The sequence below is a fragment of the Dromaius novaehollandiae genome, chromosome 7, assembly GCF_036370855.1.
Source record: "Dromaius novaehollandiae isolate bDroNov1 chromosome 7, bDroNov1.hap1, whole genome shotgun sequence".
Lineage (NCBI taxonomy): Eukaryota > Metazoa > Chordata > Aves > Casuariiformes > Dromaiidae > Dromaius > Dromaius novaehollandiae.
The window spans coordinates 13627198-13641766 of record NC_088104.1 but is presented as its reverse complement, the minus strand read 5'-3'; the positions used below and the strand labels follow the sequence as shown (position 1 = coordinate 13641766).

Here is a 14569-nt window from a genome sequence, read left to right as displayed (position 1 = left end):
GTGAATACTTAAGGGAATCTCCAGTTTGGCTCAAGCATTTTAGCCCAAGTCTACATTAGCAAGTAGTAGAGTGTAATATGAGCAGATCTGTAGGGCAAAACATTTGGTGCAGGGGCCCAATTTACGTATTTGGGTTTTTTTACTTCAGACTAACTGTAGCCTGGCTCTGTGGACTGATGCCCTATTAGCAGTGGGAGTAGGTTACATGTTACTCTTGGAGTGCCTCTGCCACTTTAATTCCAGCTGAAATGAACCCAGTTTGCATGCCCTGACAGCACTCCTCAGTGTGAACTGAAGTGTGGAATGTGGGGATGACTGGGAGATGGGCTTCAAAGGCATGCTCCTGATCCAAACTAAAATGCTAGGTAGACAAAAACACATAAAATGGTGATGGAAGGAGCCTCAGCACCCATCCATTCAATGTGCTGATACTCTGCAATTATGCTGAATTATTTGTGCCTAAAAATGTACAAAGAAGGTTATTGTCTTACCCTATGATGGTACTCTTTGGAGGACGCACATCAGAAGCTGTGCTTCTCCACAGTGACCTAGACTGAGCCCCATCTTGGGACAAGACTTTCTGCCTGATGACCAATTTCTAGACGAGCTCACCCAGCAGCACCAAATTCAGGCACTGATCAGGACTGAACACCATGCCATTTCTGTCCCCAGGATGCTGGACATTAACAGGCTCCTACCCAATTTTGCCAGAGGACTGGCTGTGGAAACACAGTAGCCTGTAGGGTTGTAGCCTATATGGCTGCAAAAATTTGTGCTACAAAATCCCAGTGCGGAATCAGGCTCAAAACCAGTTTGTTTCTTAAAAGAAGCAGACAGTAAATGTTTTCTTATCCCTCGATATGTAACTGAGAGGCAGAATTTGGGTCCACAATCTGTATTTAACGCAGACCAGTGGATGTGGCTTGTGAGTCCAGAGCATTATAAAGACTGGAGACCACTGAATCTAGATCCAGATTTGTTTCAATTTTCGACAACTCAGTACTCAGTTTGGACCTGCCTGGCTGGTCCTATTTTAATCTGTTCTATATCAGATTACCTCACGTGACTCTAGTAGAGTTGCAGTAATTTTGCTGCTTATTCTCTAGAAATGTAAATGTATTGGCATGAGAAGTAACCCAGAGTGATGACACAGATGGTCAGAAATGTTGATGACAGAAAATATACATTTTTCTACTCCTCATACCTGCTGCTAAATAGCTTGCTACTTTACTTTTGCCTTTCCCAAAAGGGACTTGAAGATGTATCATTTCCAGTGCTTCTTCCAACATTGCAGGTTAACATAATGCCATGAGCTATTCCCACTAGAAAAGCTAGGAACAAGATAATATGAAATTGCAAGTAAAGAGCTTTTTTCCTGGCATATCAGTTTTAATTGGCCTCAGTGCTGGCCTCATACGGAATAATAGAATAGTTTTAAGTTAAATGACTGGTAATTTAAACAGCACATCATCCCCAATGCCACCTGTTGGACAGTTTATTACATGACTTTGGCATATCTTTGAGGAATGATATTCTGTATTCTAAATTACTTTTTTTTCTTAATGGCACCTCTTTCATTCACTCCACAGACCTATTAGGAAAATGGCAACAGGTATGATCCTTGCAGGGATGGCGTTTGGACTTGCAGCCATTGTAGAAGTCAAAATAAATGTAAGTATAGTAGAGAGATTCCTCAGAAATCTTTGGCTTTCACTGAGGTATTTTTATTGATCTTTAACATGTTCTTGGTGATTAAACATACTGATTCAATTGCTGTTTAAAAATCTTACTTTGTCTACATTTCTTTCTTTCTCCTCCTCCCTTTCTCTGTCTCTCCCTTTCTCTCTCTCTCTCTAGTCTTTGCAGTTTTGCTGTGCCAGTCATCTGTATTGGTTTATATTCTATAGTGATTTCCATCATCAGAGTGCTTTGACAATCATCTATTTAACGCTAGTGGTTAATTCCTAAAGGTAGTCTGTTCTCTCTTTTTTTCCTCTTGCAGTAGTTTGCCTATATTTTACTGGGTTTTTTTGTGTGTTTCAGTTTTAGTTATTGCCTACTTTAGGGTGGGGATGTGTTTTACAAGACAAATTTGTGGTGCAGGTGAGTGCACTCACTTCCGCAGCCACAGGTATCAGGGATTGCCCGGCATCCCCAGGCAGGGTGCCAGAAAATCCCTTATAAACCTGGTGTTAGCCCTGCAAATTCGTTTCTGGCCTGAGACCACTGCTGCATGCTTTGGCTGACCTTTGGCTTAGAAAAGTTACTGTAGGATTAATTTTTAACACTTCCATATATTCTTAAAATGCTCTGTTACAGAGTGGCTGGTGCAAAGCGCTGGACTGACATTTACCTCTTCCTCACATGAATCCACTGACAAGTCTCCACTGAAACAGGACTCTGTGTTCAGTGCCCCTTTCTGATCTCCTTGCTTGAGCACAGAAATGTTGTCATTGCCGCTCAGAGCAGCTCTGTCTGAGCACTGCAAAGCTCCTCTGTGTGGAGGGCTGGTGGCTTAGAGAGATGCCCCCCGGCTGTGCATGGAAATTATAGCCTAAAAGCTCTAGCAAGGAAGGGGATAGGAGGGCTCACCCTTGGCTTCACTGTTGGTAGCGCAGATAACAAGCCGCAGTGACGGCGTTTGCTGGTCATGGGATTGTCAGTCCAGAGCAGCGTACGGGCATGGTGACAACAGGGTCGTCGTATCTTCTCTGGCAATGTCTAGGGGCCTAGCTAGATTGAAATTGCCTTGCCTGCAATACCCAAATTATAGCATAAGACAGAAAAAATTAATAGCTCTAAAGTATTACTTACAGCTACCTGAAAATAAAGCGAGAAAAAGAGGGGAAAAGAAAAGTTTTAAATCTACAAGTAATACAAGGCAGAAAATGATTGAAGTACTCTTTCTAGGAAATAATTCCTGATAGAAAGGACACATTTGTGCTTCAGACATCATTGTCCCTCTCTCAGAAGACAGAGAGCAAGAACTATACAGTGGGCCATTACATAGCATGGCATTAAGTGATTTAAAAGCACCAATTACAGACACAGCCGGAGCTGGATTTTCAAAACTGCTTAACTTTTGGCCTAATTCTTTTCCCAGTCACTGAGTGCAATGGGAAAAGAATTATTCTGGTCGGTGCTTTTGAAATTCTCATCTAATGCTAAGCACAATTTTTTCCTTTCTGGTATGACAGCTGGTTAAATCTAGGCACTTGGGAGCTGTACAATGGGAACAGGGACATGGTTCTACCTGACCAGCAGTAGTGTAGCCTATGCATTTAATGGTGTGAAGAGCAGTCTTTGTGAAGAATGGTAGACTATAGAGCTACTGTGAAGAAACCTCCCTAAATAAGATTTATGTTCAGTTATCTCTTAGTGCAACTTCTTTTGAGGAAGGGATGGAAAAGTGTCGTTATAGAGAGGAACACTATCATGACCAAAAATGATGAGATATTAAGAGCCCTAATAAAGCATATAGATGGCACTTAAAGCCTTTTATTTTAATTAGGAAACTGATATGCCTCAGCTTGTCCCAAAAGAAAGTTTAATTCAGGTCCTGAATTTGGCAAAGAACCCTGTTCAAGTGACAATCCAAGACCAGCACCTCTTTCAGCAGCCCATGGAGGCTTTTCAGGTAAGTGTATGTGTGGGGCTGGAAGGCCTGACTCACAGTCCCTTTAAATAAATTTAGAGTTTTTTTCAGTCGCTCTTTGATAAAGCCCATAGATGGTAGAGCATGTTCTTCTCTGCCTTAGAAGTGCATAGGAATGGCTTTGGAGATGTGGCACTGTCTTCAGTGACCAGACGAAAATGGAACGTTTGGAGACATAGTTCCATTGCAAAGGAGCAAATGACTGACTGTATTCATCTATAATTAGCAATAAATGATAGTTGTCCCAGGGTGAGCATGTGCAGATACTTTGCTCCAATCTCCCAATGCTCAGACACTAATCAGGCATTGCTGCTGGGATTTGGATGGCATATGAAATATGTTTACCTGCAAAGGAGAAAAAAGAAAGCAGTTAATTGGCCCTGGGCATTGGAATGTTTCCCATTCCGGTTCCAGGATTATGTTAAAGATGAGCCTGGTTAGGGACTCAGCATGGCAGTCCATCAGCCATCGACTGCCTGCCACAATCTAGATGTCCCTTTTGTCCCAGCAGACCAGGGCTGGGAAAAAGGGTAGCTGTGTATGCAATACATGCTCCCTGGCCTCTGGGTTGCATCCAGCATCTCAGATACTCTGAGCTCCAACTAGGACCAGCCTAGAGCCTGTGGGGCAGCATAGGTCCCTGGCTGTAGGAGGGGAAGCTTTCAGACAGCTCTGGCTGTTAACTTCTCTTTTCAGGCTCCCTTGAAGAGAGGATAGGGTTGCACTTGGTGGGAAGAGCCTGAGCCTTTCTTAAGAGAAGAAAATGTGTAACCAGGTTTGTCTTCTTTCCACAGAACCCAGTTGAGTACTCAAAATTAATATTGAATGGAAAGCAACAGAGCCTTCATTTCACCCTGCAACATCAAGGATTGTCTCTTGCTTTTAACTACACCGTGAAGGAAAAATCAGTATACAGCTTAATTGTTTTTGAGGCAGAAGGAAGCCTATCAAGCCGCTTAGTGAGTGTGGGAGTGAAGTGTAAATACAGTATTAATTCAATGGCTGTGATGATACAATGGGTAATGGGGTAATAGGTTCATTAATTCATTTGCTCAGTTGTGGTGTCTGTCTGATTGCTCTCAGATGCTCTAAGCCTGACTTCTTAGCTAGCGGCACTGGATCTGTACACATTTCTTCTGGTTGATTAATAGAGGCGTTATGGCATCTGAGAGCTACTGGGCACAATTTAATCCAGTGAATGGTGCAGTGGGAGAGCAGAATAATACCTGCTAGGCAGTAGAGCTTGAGAAAGCTGGGGAAGCAGGGAGCCAGAGATTTTCCCCAAAAGATGGTTCTATAAAGCAAAGATGTTAAAGAGGCTCTAGGGCTGGGCATGGAATAAAAACATCAGGGCAATGTTTCTAGGTTTAGTTATTACAAGTGTTTAGTAAAAATGCACAGAAGGCCCATTCGTTTTGCTGAACAGAATAAATGATTAAATTCATTTCAGCCTCTGCGGCAGAGCTGGCTGTGTTGGACTTTTTGTGTATTGCTGCAATTGCAGAAAGGTATATGGGATGTATAAGGCCAGCTTCTGATATCTTTTACATGCAGCTGTACCTCAAGAAGCTCCCTTGAAGCAGATGGTGTTATTCCACATTGTGGTGGGGGTGTGTGTGTAAATGCCATCAGAATCTGTCCAATTCTGTGTGCAGTTTCTCAGCCTTCTACCTCGCAGGGTTGCCACTCCAAGTGTTCAATATTGTACAGCAGAAATCACATGACTGTTTTGAAAAATGTGGGGTTTTAACAATTTATTTTTTCCCTAAGGTTGTTTTTTCTTTGCTGTTGTATGGCTTGGAGCTTGCAGCTTGTTTTCATACGATGATGTTAAGCTTTCCCTGTGATCCTGAGGACTGTGTGCTGTTTCCTTAAGAAATGGATACTCATACAAGGATTTTCACACAGTCCTTGGATTCTAGAAGCTGGTGCTTTAAAAGGAAAAACAAAGTAGAAAAAAAAAGGCACCACTAGGCCTGTGGTAGAATAGCCAATGATAAAAGCCCAAGATGGATTCCCAAGGGATGAAGTCGTACAGAATAGTTTGTCTGGCATATGTTCAGAAGAGTCTTAAAAGCCCACTGGCCCATGCTGAGAATCAATGCTACCGTCATTGTGTGAAATTTATAACCTTATAGTCAAAGTTGCACTTTCAGTGCCATGTCAGGCTGTCATGGGTTTGGAATTAGCCAGTACAGCCCAAGCCTATGAAGAGAAAGCCTGAGATGGGCTGGAGTGAAGCTGCCTTCTGGATTAGGTACATCCTTGTGCTGCCCCAGCCATCCAGCCTGAGTTTGAATTAATACCTGCCCCTGGCACGGGTGGTCTGGGGAACAGCAGTGCTGTGGGATGATGCCATTGACCCATCATTTCTCAGCTGTAGGTAAGGGAGGAGTGGAAGCCAGTGGGATAAATTATACTCACTTTCCAGCATTGCAACAAAAGGAAGGCAATGCCAGTGTCACGGCTGTGTCACTGGGTTTGCCCTGGGTGAACCAGGTCCCACCCCCTCACTATTAGATTTGGCACCCTCAGTCAGGTGGGGGTGCTTTTCTGCAAGGAGACAAACTGAAACTGTTTTCTTCTCCTTTGTGGACTTTCAGGGGACAGGTAATTAATTGGAGAGTCTGGGGATCATCAACGAAAGTGAGAAGTAATTTGGGCTGTCTGCACCAAGTGTTAATCCCCATGTGTGCCCCTCTGAAAGAAATGCTGCTGTTGTTGATTATTTATTGCTCTGACATTTATTATTCACTATGGCTATTTATTACTTAGGGCACATTTTATTATTTGTGGATCAGCATATTGCACTGAAAGTACAGTAGACTTTTTATAGGTACGTTGGAACTCTGAATCCTTAGTCTTAGCTCAGGGTTTAACATCAGGACTAAAGTGGGCAGAAAAAGCTAGCAAACTTTTAAGAGAAATCTGCCTTCCAAAGGCCCTTTGGCTTGCCTGTGTTGTATCTGTGGGCAGCACAAATTGAGACTCCTCTGCTGACTACAGTCAACATGGCACAGCTGTGGATTTCTACCAGCTGAGAACCTCACTCTGTATTCTTTTTGTGTGACATACAATCTTCAGGACAGGGGCTGTGTCTTCTCTCAACGTTGTACACCAAATAGGCCTCCCTCAAGTGAGGGTAGATCATATTATTAACTATCCAGCTGATAAGGAGAGTGAATGAAATGTGATGACTGAAATAGTAACCCAGGGGTCTCTATTGGCTTTAAACTCCATGAAGTCTGCGAATATGCCAAGAGTGAAGGGATGGAATTTACTCAGGCGCTTGCAGGTTTTGTATGAGTAAGGCACTCATGTTTAGCTGTAAGTAACCATTGGAACAGGCTAATGTAGATAATGCTGTCTTGCTATCTTCTGATCAAGACAGATACTTTTTTGGAGGGTATTACTTGCCTCAGTAGAAGGGGGACTGGCTGGAACCCTGTAGCCTATGTTACATAGAGGGTGAGAAAAATAGTATGATCTTATCTTAAGCCATTGGTGGAGCTGAAGTCAACAGAAATTTTGCCATTGTCTTGATTGTGCCAGGACTTCACCTCTGTGGCCTGGTATAAGGCTTATGTGAGAGTCCAGCTGACTTCCATGGGCTCCGCAACACATGCACAATTCCATAGACACTAGTATTTTCTGCTACATGTTGTTTATAAGGCAATATTAATAAATGTGTTCGATTTTGTTTTTTTTTCCCCCTCTTTAGATTACAGACTTGGAAGCAAAGCCAGAAAATGGTTTGGCAGCGGTTAGGTAGGAATTGCTTTTTGAGGATTTGGGGGTGAGGGGAACTGCTTTTGTCTAATGTGAACTGTATATAATGCAACCCAGATGTTCTCAGGTTGGAATCTAATCCACATTTCTCATGCAAGAAAGGTTCAGGTGTCAGCTGCTGAAGCTGACAGCATCCCTTCTCCACCCTCATCATGCAGAACTGAATATTATTACACCTTACTGCTTAGCATAGTCTGGGCTGAGATGGTAACACGAAAGATCTCTTCCCTTGGAAGGTTGGTAATGTTGTCTCCCTGTTTCCCATATCACTGGAAAAGAAAGTGAAGCAGCAATCTGGAAAAGAGCCCTTGTCATTTGTCCTCTGCAAACCAGCCAACCCATGATGTTCACTTATCCCATCCTGCCTCATGCACAAATGGCTACTAAATCAGATACAGCAACAATTTACATCCTCATAAACAATTCAGCTGGGCACTGGGCTTTGCTGAGCCAGCTACTCTACTTTCCAAATTTCAGCTAGTCCCTGAACAGTCCTGTGCTGAGCTGCGCAGACACGCTCTCTCACTGAGGTCACGGTTACCTCCAGCACAGCATCATGTGGTGTGTATGAGCCTGCCGAGATGCAGAGGCAGCAGATTTGTAAAAACAGGGATTCCAGATGGACCTCTGGAGGATTATGGCAAGCTGAAAATTTAAAAAAACAAAACAAAACAAAACAAAAAAAAACAACAAAAAACACCCACCTTTAAGTAGTATAAAACAATGTCTGACTCCCATATATGAAAGCATGCATTGATAGGAGCAGGAGAGCAATATTTCTTCATTGCCTGGTGTTAATGAAGGCTGCTACTAATAACCACCTTGGAGACTTGATTAATACCTGCAGTGAGGAACAATTTTTATTTTTCTGTGACCAATTTTGACAGAATCCTGAAACTTCCCCTTCAAAAATCTGTAAAGAGATTTCACTAAGAAGATGGTCTTTTTCCACTGAAAAGTTACTTTTTTAAGCACTTGACTATCTTCAGGGATTTTTTCCTCCATAGTAACAACTGAAAACCAGGATATCAAGACAGAACCAGATCAGATGAGAAGTGTTTGTTTTTTTACTAATAAATTTTCAGTCATTGAAAGGAAAATCTCTTTTGTGTGTGGAAAAAGTACATAAACTGCGGAAAAAGACCCATGCATATTCTTGTGGAAGTTTCAGTTTTGATGAAAATACCTTAGATTGTTAGCAAACTCTTTCCCACTGCTAGAAACTCCTTGAAAAGTGTGCTAGCATAGTTTATGCTCATCAGGACACTCACCTTTCTCGTGTAGACAAGCCCTGGTTTCCTGGGTGGCCTGTGGCTCTGAACTCTTGGACAGCCAAGGAGGAGGAATCCCTGGAGGTATCTGAGAAGAGATTGCCTGTGAGTCCTACCCTGTAAAAAGTCATGGTCACTTTACACAGGCGAGAGAATAAGAGGGTGAAATTATACAGCAATGGGAAAACTAATGTTAAATCAGAAAAAATGGGCAAAAGATCAGGCTAAAATATTGGTAGCTTGCAGGAGAGGTTGATATAACCTTAAGGAGTTAAAGTGCTTTGGGAGAGAGAGCACACTTCTCTTACTGTCGCATATTATGTTTCTCCTCACCTGTCTAACACTCCAGTGAAATATGCTTTCATTGCAGATTCATTAATGGTTTGAGCCAAGATGTCAACCTCACCATTGACAGCAAACAGTTCATTGCCATTCAGAAAAACTACAGCATCTCTGAGTACACGCTGCTAGAGAGGGACAAGTAAGTTTCCCTTGTTGTGCTAAAGGTCTTTGCTGAAGCCTTGCCTTGGGTACATTGGGGCTTTTCTCAGGCAAACAGCAAAAAATTTTATTGCTGCTGTCTTCGCATTTGGTTGTGAAATGTTTGTAAACATGGTTCATGAAAAAGCAGAAGTATCAGCCTTGCGTAGAGCAGGAACTACAGGCCACTGGTGTGTGTGCATGCCCAGAAGTACCATGCATTTAATCTGCAGGATTTTTAAGCCACAGGACAGCAGATCAGCATCTGTGTCTGATACGTAGTTGAAAAGATTTAGCCTCCAAACAGTGTCTGGAATAGCTCCTTTCCCATGGGTGTTATGCTCTGGCTGAATTAAGATAAAACAGCAAGGGCAAAGCTTAAGAATTGTATTTGCATGACATGAGTATACTGACATCCCAAGTAGGGCATAATTTGCATTTTGTCAGAGCCAGGTCTAGGAAATCTTGGGAACCCAAGAAGTCTTTTGAAGAAGTCCAGATACTGGGCTTGACTTTCTATGAACTTTTCTTCACTTTGTCGTGGACTGGAGGGAAGAGACTGGCTGATCCTGCGTGCGTGTCAGCAGAGTATGGTGGGAGATAGAGAAGTCCCCTCTGCCATGTGACATCTGCTCTATCTTGGTATTCTCCCAGGCCCAAGCTGTTAGTGTCGGGATGCTCTCAGGAAAAGGCTAATTCATATTCCATGCTACAAAGTGTTGGTATGTGGACGGGTAACATCAAGTAACATCACATGGCATTGCAGCCTGGACTCGTTAGACAGGAGCTCCATATGACCTTGGGTTTGGCAGCATTGGAGCTGGCTCTCTTAAGGTATTTCTGGCCTCAGTAATGTTTCAAAACAAGCTTTATGGCTTTCCTCTGCATCAGCTCCATCCAAGAAATTTATTGCTGCAATTTAGTAGGATGCAGCAGCCACTGTTGCAATGCTGCTGAGCCTCTGTGCCGCCTCAAACATCCAAAACCAGAAGAACAAATACGAAGGCTAATTTGCTCTTTTGAAAGGAAATTTCTAAGTGGCTTGTGGGTGCATGTCTCACTTCCTGAAGCCTGCATGGGCCTGGCTATCATGTCTGGCCCACAGTTCCTAAATGAGTGGAGAAAAGTTTTGGAAGGAAAATAAACCTGGGAAAAATAAAGAAATCAGTGCTAGGAAGAAGCAGAAATCATTTAAAAAATGCTAGCAATTACTCAGGTCATTAGGTGAACTCTAATCAGTGCCTAAGTGTTTCTGCAAGGAAAAGACAGCAAGAGCTCTAGTGATCCACTGACATAAATATGATGGCAGCTTTACATTATACATCCTCCCTAGTCCGTCGTAGGGGCCTTTTTGATAGCTCTGCTCTGTGCTCTTTGTCTGTGAGACTAACCAGGAAATACTGTACTTTGTTCTTGTATCAAGATATGATAACGGAAGGTGTATAACTGAAGCGGGTGAGTCCACCCTGGATCTAGGGCTGCTCGACTTTGGCGCATCATACACTGTTGTGATAACTAATGTAAGTGACCCTCGGATGGTAACACGCTGGTTCCATTCTAGTCTCTGTCAACACTTCTGCTCTTGCACTGGGGACTCTTACATGCTTTCTCCACCCTGCGAGACCTGTGCAGTAGCTATTTAAAAACAGTCCATTATATGCGGGTTGGTAAAAGGTTTTGGTACTTACAGAAGCAAAGGGGGTGGGCAGGCACTCTACCTTACCTTGTTATCTTCTCAGATCTCACCATTAAACAAGTAAGGTCTTTTCCTTGATGGAAATCCTCCATGGAAAATTATGTGATCTGTGGTTTGTGCTGATTTTACATCATCCTTGTCGAATTAACATTGACCCAGCACATTGCAAAGAGCTACTAGAGACAGTCTGTAACATCCAGCTAATGCTGCTTTTGGTCTTTAAAATACTGTACCTGGCAGTACCTCACACCCAAAAAACGATGTAGAAACAGTCTTCTGCATCCTTAGGCTTTACTTACTGATCCAAAGGCTGATCTTCCAAGCCTTGTGCATTAGGTGTGGGGGGAAGAGGGACAAAGTGTTGAGGGAGTTTGGTGAGATTGCGCATCTGTCTTTCCTCTTCCCACTAACATCCATATAGCTCATTTGGGACTCTAATGCAAAGTCATGGCATGGTTTTCTGAATGACCCAGTCCTGATGGGGTCTGATCATTGCTGGGAGGGGTGGATTCCTTTGACTGCCTGCCAGCCTCTAGGTGCACTAATCCAACCCTGGTCCAGCTGGCAGAAGCCCTGTACATGAATGTGATCAGCTTAATTACTGTTTTAACCTTTCCACTGCACAGACACAGACAAACCAGGTCTGACAGAGCACGCTGCTAAGCTGCCCTCTAGGGCTTTGGCTACTGTGTTGTGATGAGCAAGTGCTGTCAACTACTCCCTGGCAGTAACACCTCCCTGTTGGGCAATTAATGGGAGCTGTCCATGTCTGCAGAGCCCAAATACGTAGGGGAAAAAAATATAGCTGAAAAGCACCTGGCTTTTTTTTTTTTTTTTTTTTAAACTGCAGTAGCTGGAGTGGGATACACAGTCCTGAAGGGAAGAGACAGATGCTGCCATTTGTGAGTGCAGAGATTTAGGTACATAAACCATGCACGCTCTTGAAGTGATGCTGGCCAGACCCTTCCTTCATGGCCGCAAGCCTCTTTGCCAGATGAGGAGCTGAATATATTAGTTGTGCTAAGAATATTAAACTAAGAGTATTGCCCTGGAGTTTCTGCCAGTGCAGCTGAGTCAGGGCCAGTTGAGGTAGATGTGTCCCATTCAGTGTGGGCAGGGATTCAAGTCTGTGGGTCCCATCTGCAAAAGTCCCTTCTGTAGCCATGGCTGCTGAGAGGTGGCTCTGTGCCTCAGCCCCTCCGGGCCCTGTCCTAGTCCTTCAACCTGTCTTGACCCTCTGTTTTCTCATCTCTTGTCCTGTGGTTTCCTCCTTGTGTAGAGAGTTAATTTGCTCCAGGCCAAGATCACTTTTAATTATTACAATGATTTGTACTGTGCCCTGCTGCTCTGCAGGGAGTGCTATATAAAAGAACCAAGATGCAATATATTAGTCTGCTCATGTGGCTGAACTGTAATACTTAAATCATGCGGATGCTGCCTTCCACCCAGCTTTCCTCAGTGTGCAATTATTGTACAGTGCTTGTGACTTGTTTTTGTGTGTTAGAGAGCAATACAGAGCTCTCCTCTCGCCCCTTTTAGCCTTCTAAAATACACTTTCTTGATCTGCCCCCCCCCACATGGTGATTAAGTACATCTCGTAAACATCTCTTGTATTTTCCCAAGTACCCTCCTTAAACATGGGGCTTTCTGCCTGGAGTTATTTCAGCCTAGCGTTTTCCTGGCTACTGGTCAAATCTCTCTCTGCCTCTCAGACAGCCTCTGCATCAGAGACAGTATTAATTACATCTAGGAAAGCAAACAAAAAGAATTAGGAGTACAGCTACTATATCTATATGAATACATCTGATCTGGGACAATCTTTGCTACTCTGGGAATTCCTGAGCTGGATTTGCTTGGGTGCCACCATTATAGCAAGAGTGCTGTATAGTGCCAATGAAATGAGAGCAATGACCACATGGATGCAATGAGCATTTACCCTCTTGTCCTCTTCTGACCCTGGGAGCAGCAGCAGGTCACAGGCTCTGCACAAATACCAGACAGCTCTTTTCCCACCCCACTGCAGAAGGCAACCTGCTGTTTTGCAATAACTCGTGTATCTCTTGTGGCACGTGAACTAGCTGGGACATTTCCATGCTGTCACCTCTGCTCTGTGAAGTAGGACTCAGCCTGTCCCACTAATAGGCTTGAATATGGCAGAGGTCAGACTCTGCTTGCAGGGCAGAGCTTTGCTTCCATATTTGCTTAAAACTTATTTTGATAAATTCTCTGTGGAATCCAAGCTAAGAAGGATCTGATCTTTCACCAGCTAATCAGTGTGCCTTTATTTTCTTGCTAGATATCTAGAGGTGCCCTTCAGATATGGAAGTCAGAAGATATCAAAGCCAACAATGTCCATATGGCTTGGCAGCTACCACAGTACTTATTAATATCTGCTGGCGAAGTGATGTTCTCTATTACAGGACTGGCCTTCTCCTATTCTCAGGTACTGCGCATAAAAATAAGGGCCTTACAATTAGACCTCAGGTTCATTCCTGCATATGCCATTGACTTGTAGTATGTTGTTTGGCATGACGATTACTGACAATATTATCTGTGCTTCAGCTGAAAGCGGGATTATAACACAGCTTGTTGGGTGCCCTCAAGCTAAATTCGTTCATACACTGAAGATACCTGCTCTGAATTATACTCAAGAAACCTTTTCCTGGTAAAGCTGGAACAGAGAACACAAGAGGATAGAACTTAGTTTTAATGGGAAAGACCTGAATTCTGTAACATGAGGGTTTTCTCTCAATGAAATATTTTTGGTACATATTTTACAGTGGCAACAAGGCAAAAGTATCACAAGGACTACAGAATAGTCTGGAGGCTTGGCATGTGCTTTAAGCTGAGAGACTAAAGGAGTCTTAGCCTACCCAAGCCTGCAGTGGGGGGGCAAGGGGTAATGAGGGTGTGAGGGATAATTTGTTTGTGGTATATTAGGCTATCTGGGGAGAAGGTGTATGAGAAGAGAGGACTGAGACATTACAGGATCAAGAAGCTGAAGCTACTCAAATTTATCCTTGGAGTAAAGTACAGATGTTTATTAATGAGGGTGATTAATCAGTGGAATGGCCTGTTGTGGGTTGCAGAAAACTTGTCATTGGCAGGAAGATTAACATCAAGATCCAGTCTCTTTTCCCAAGGTGTGCAGCTGCAGGGCATGTGGCTCTAAGACGCAGGGCTTGTGTGGATCCTTGGGCTTGCTGACCTTACAATTTTGAATGATGCAGGGTTGGGGAAGGTCAGGACCAGCTCTACAACAACAGCATCTCTTCCTTCTTCATATGTCCTCCTGGGGGATTTATTTTGAAAGTCCCTTGTACCCAGCTGTAGGGATTAATCACAGGGCAGGTACAGTGCAGAGGAAATTCCACAAGGTCCCCTTAGGCTGAGACCAGGGATGCCTCCACCTAGCAGGACATCACAGGGAAAAGCCGCAGGTGAACCAGGGCAGAAGGGCACAACGCAACACCCACTGACCAGGCCCTTCTTCTCTTTTCAGTCTCCAGCCAGCATGAAGTCAGTGCTCCAGGCGGGCTGGCTGCTCACGGTGGCATTTGGGAATGCCTTTGTGCTTGTTATTGCCCAGGCTGCACCAATGGCTCAGGTATGGTTTGGCTCTTAGAACAGAGATGATGCTTTAATCATCTCTGGATTGTGTTTCTGTATATCCACGCC

General features: G+C 43.6%; 1 protein-coding gene across 7 annotated transcripts in view; it reads left to right on the top strand.

The window, feature by feature from the left end:
• Positions 1–14569, top strand: part of SLC15A2 (solute carrier family 15 member 2) — a 67259-nt gene that overhangs the window by 39125 nt on the left and 13565 nt on the right. For all 7 annotated transcript variants that reach the window (XM_026118479.2, XM_026118483.2, XM_026118480.2 and 4 more), the window contains 8 exons: positions 1590–1671; positions 3512–3637; positions 4450–4614; positions 7377–7423; positions 9086–9196; positions 10619–10715; positions 13188–13334; positions 14394–14498. In XM_026118479.2, the coding sequence (XP_025974264.2) occupies positions 1590–1671; positions 3512–3637; positions 4450–4614; positions 7377–7423; positions 9086–9196; positions 10619–10715; positions 13188–13334; positions 14394–14498 (880 nt within the window). The remainder of the gene's footprint in view (positions 1–1589; positions 1672–3511; positions 3638–4449; positions 4615–7376; positions 7424–9085; positions 9197–10618; positions 10716–13187; positions 13335–14393; positions 14499–14569) is intronic.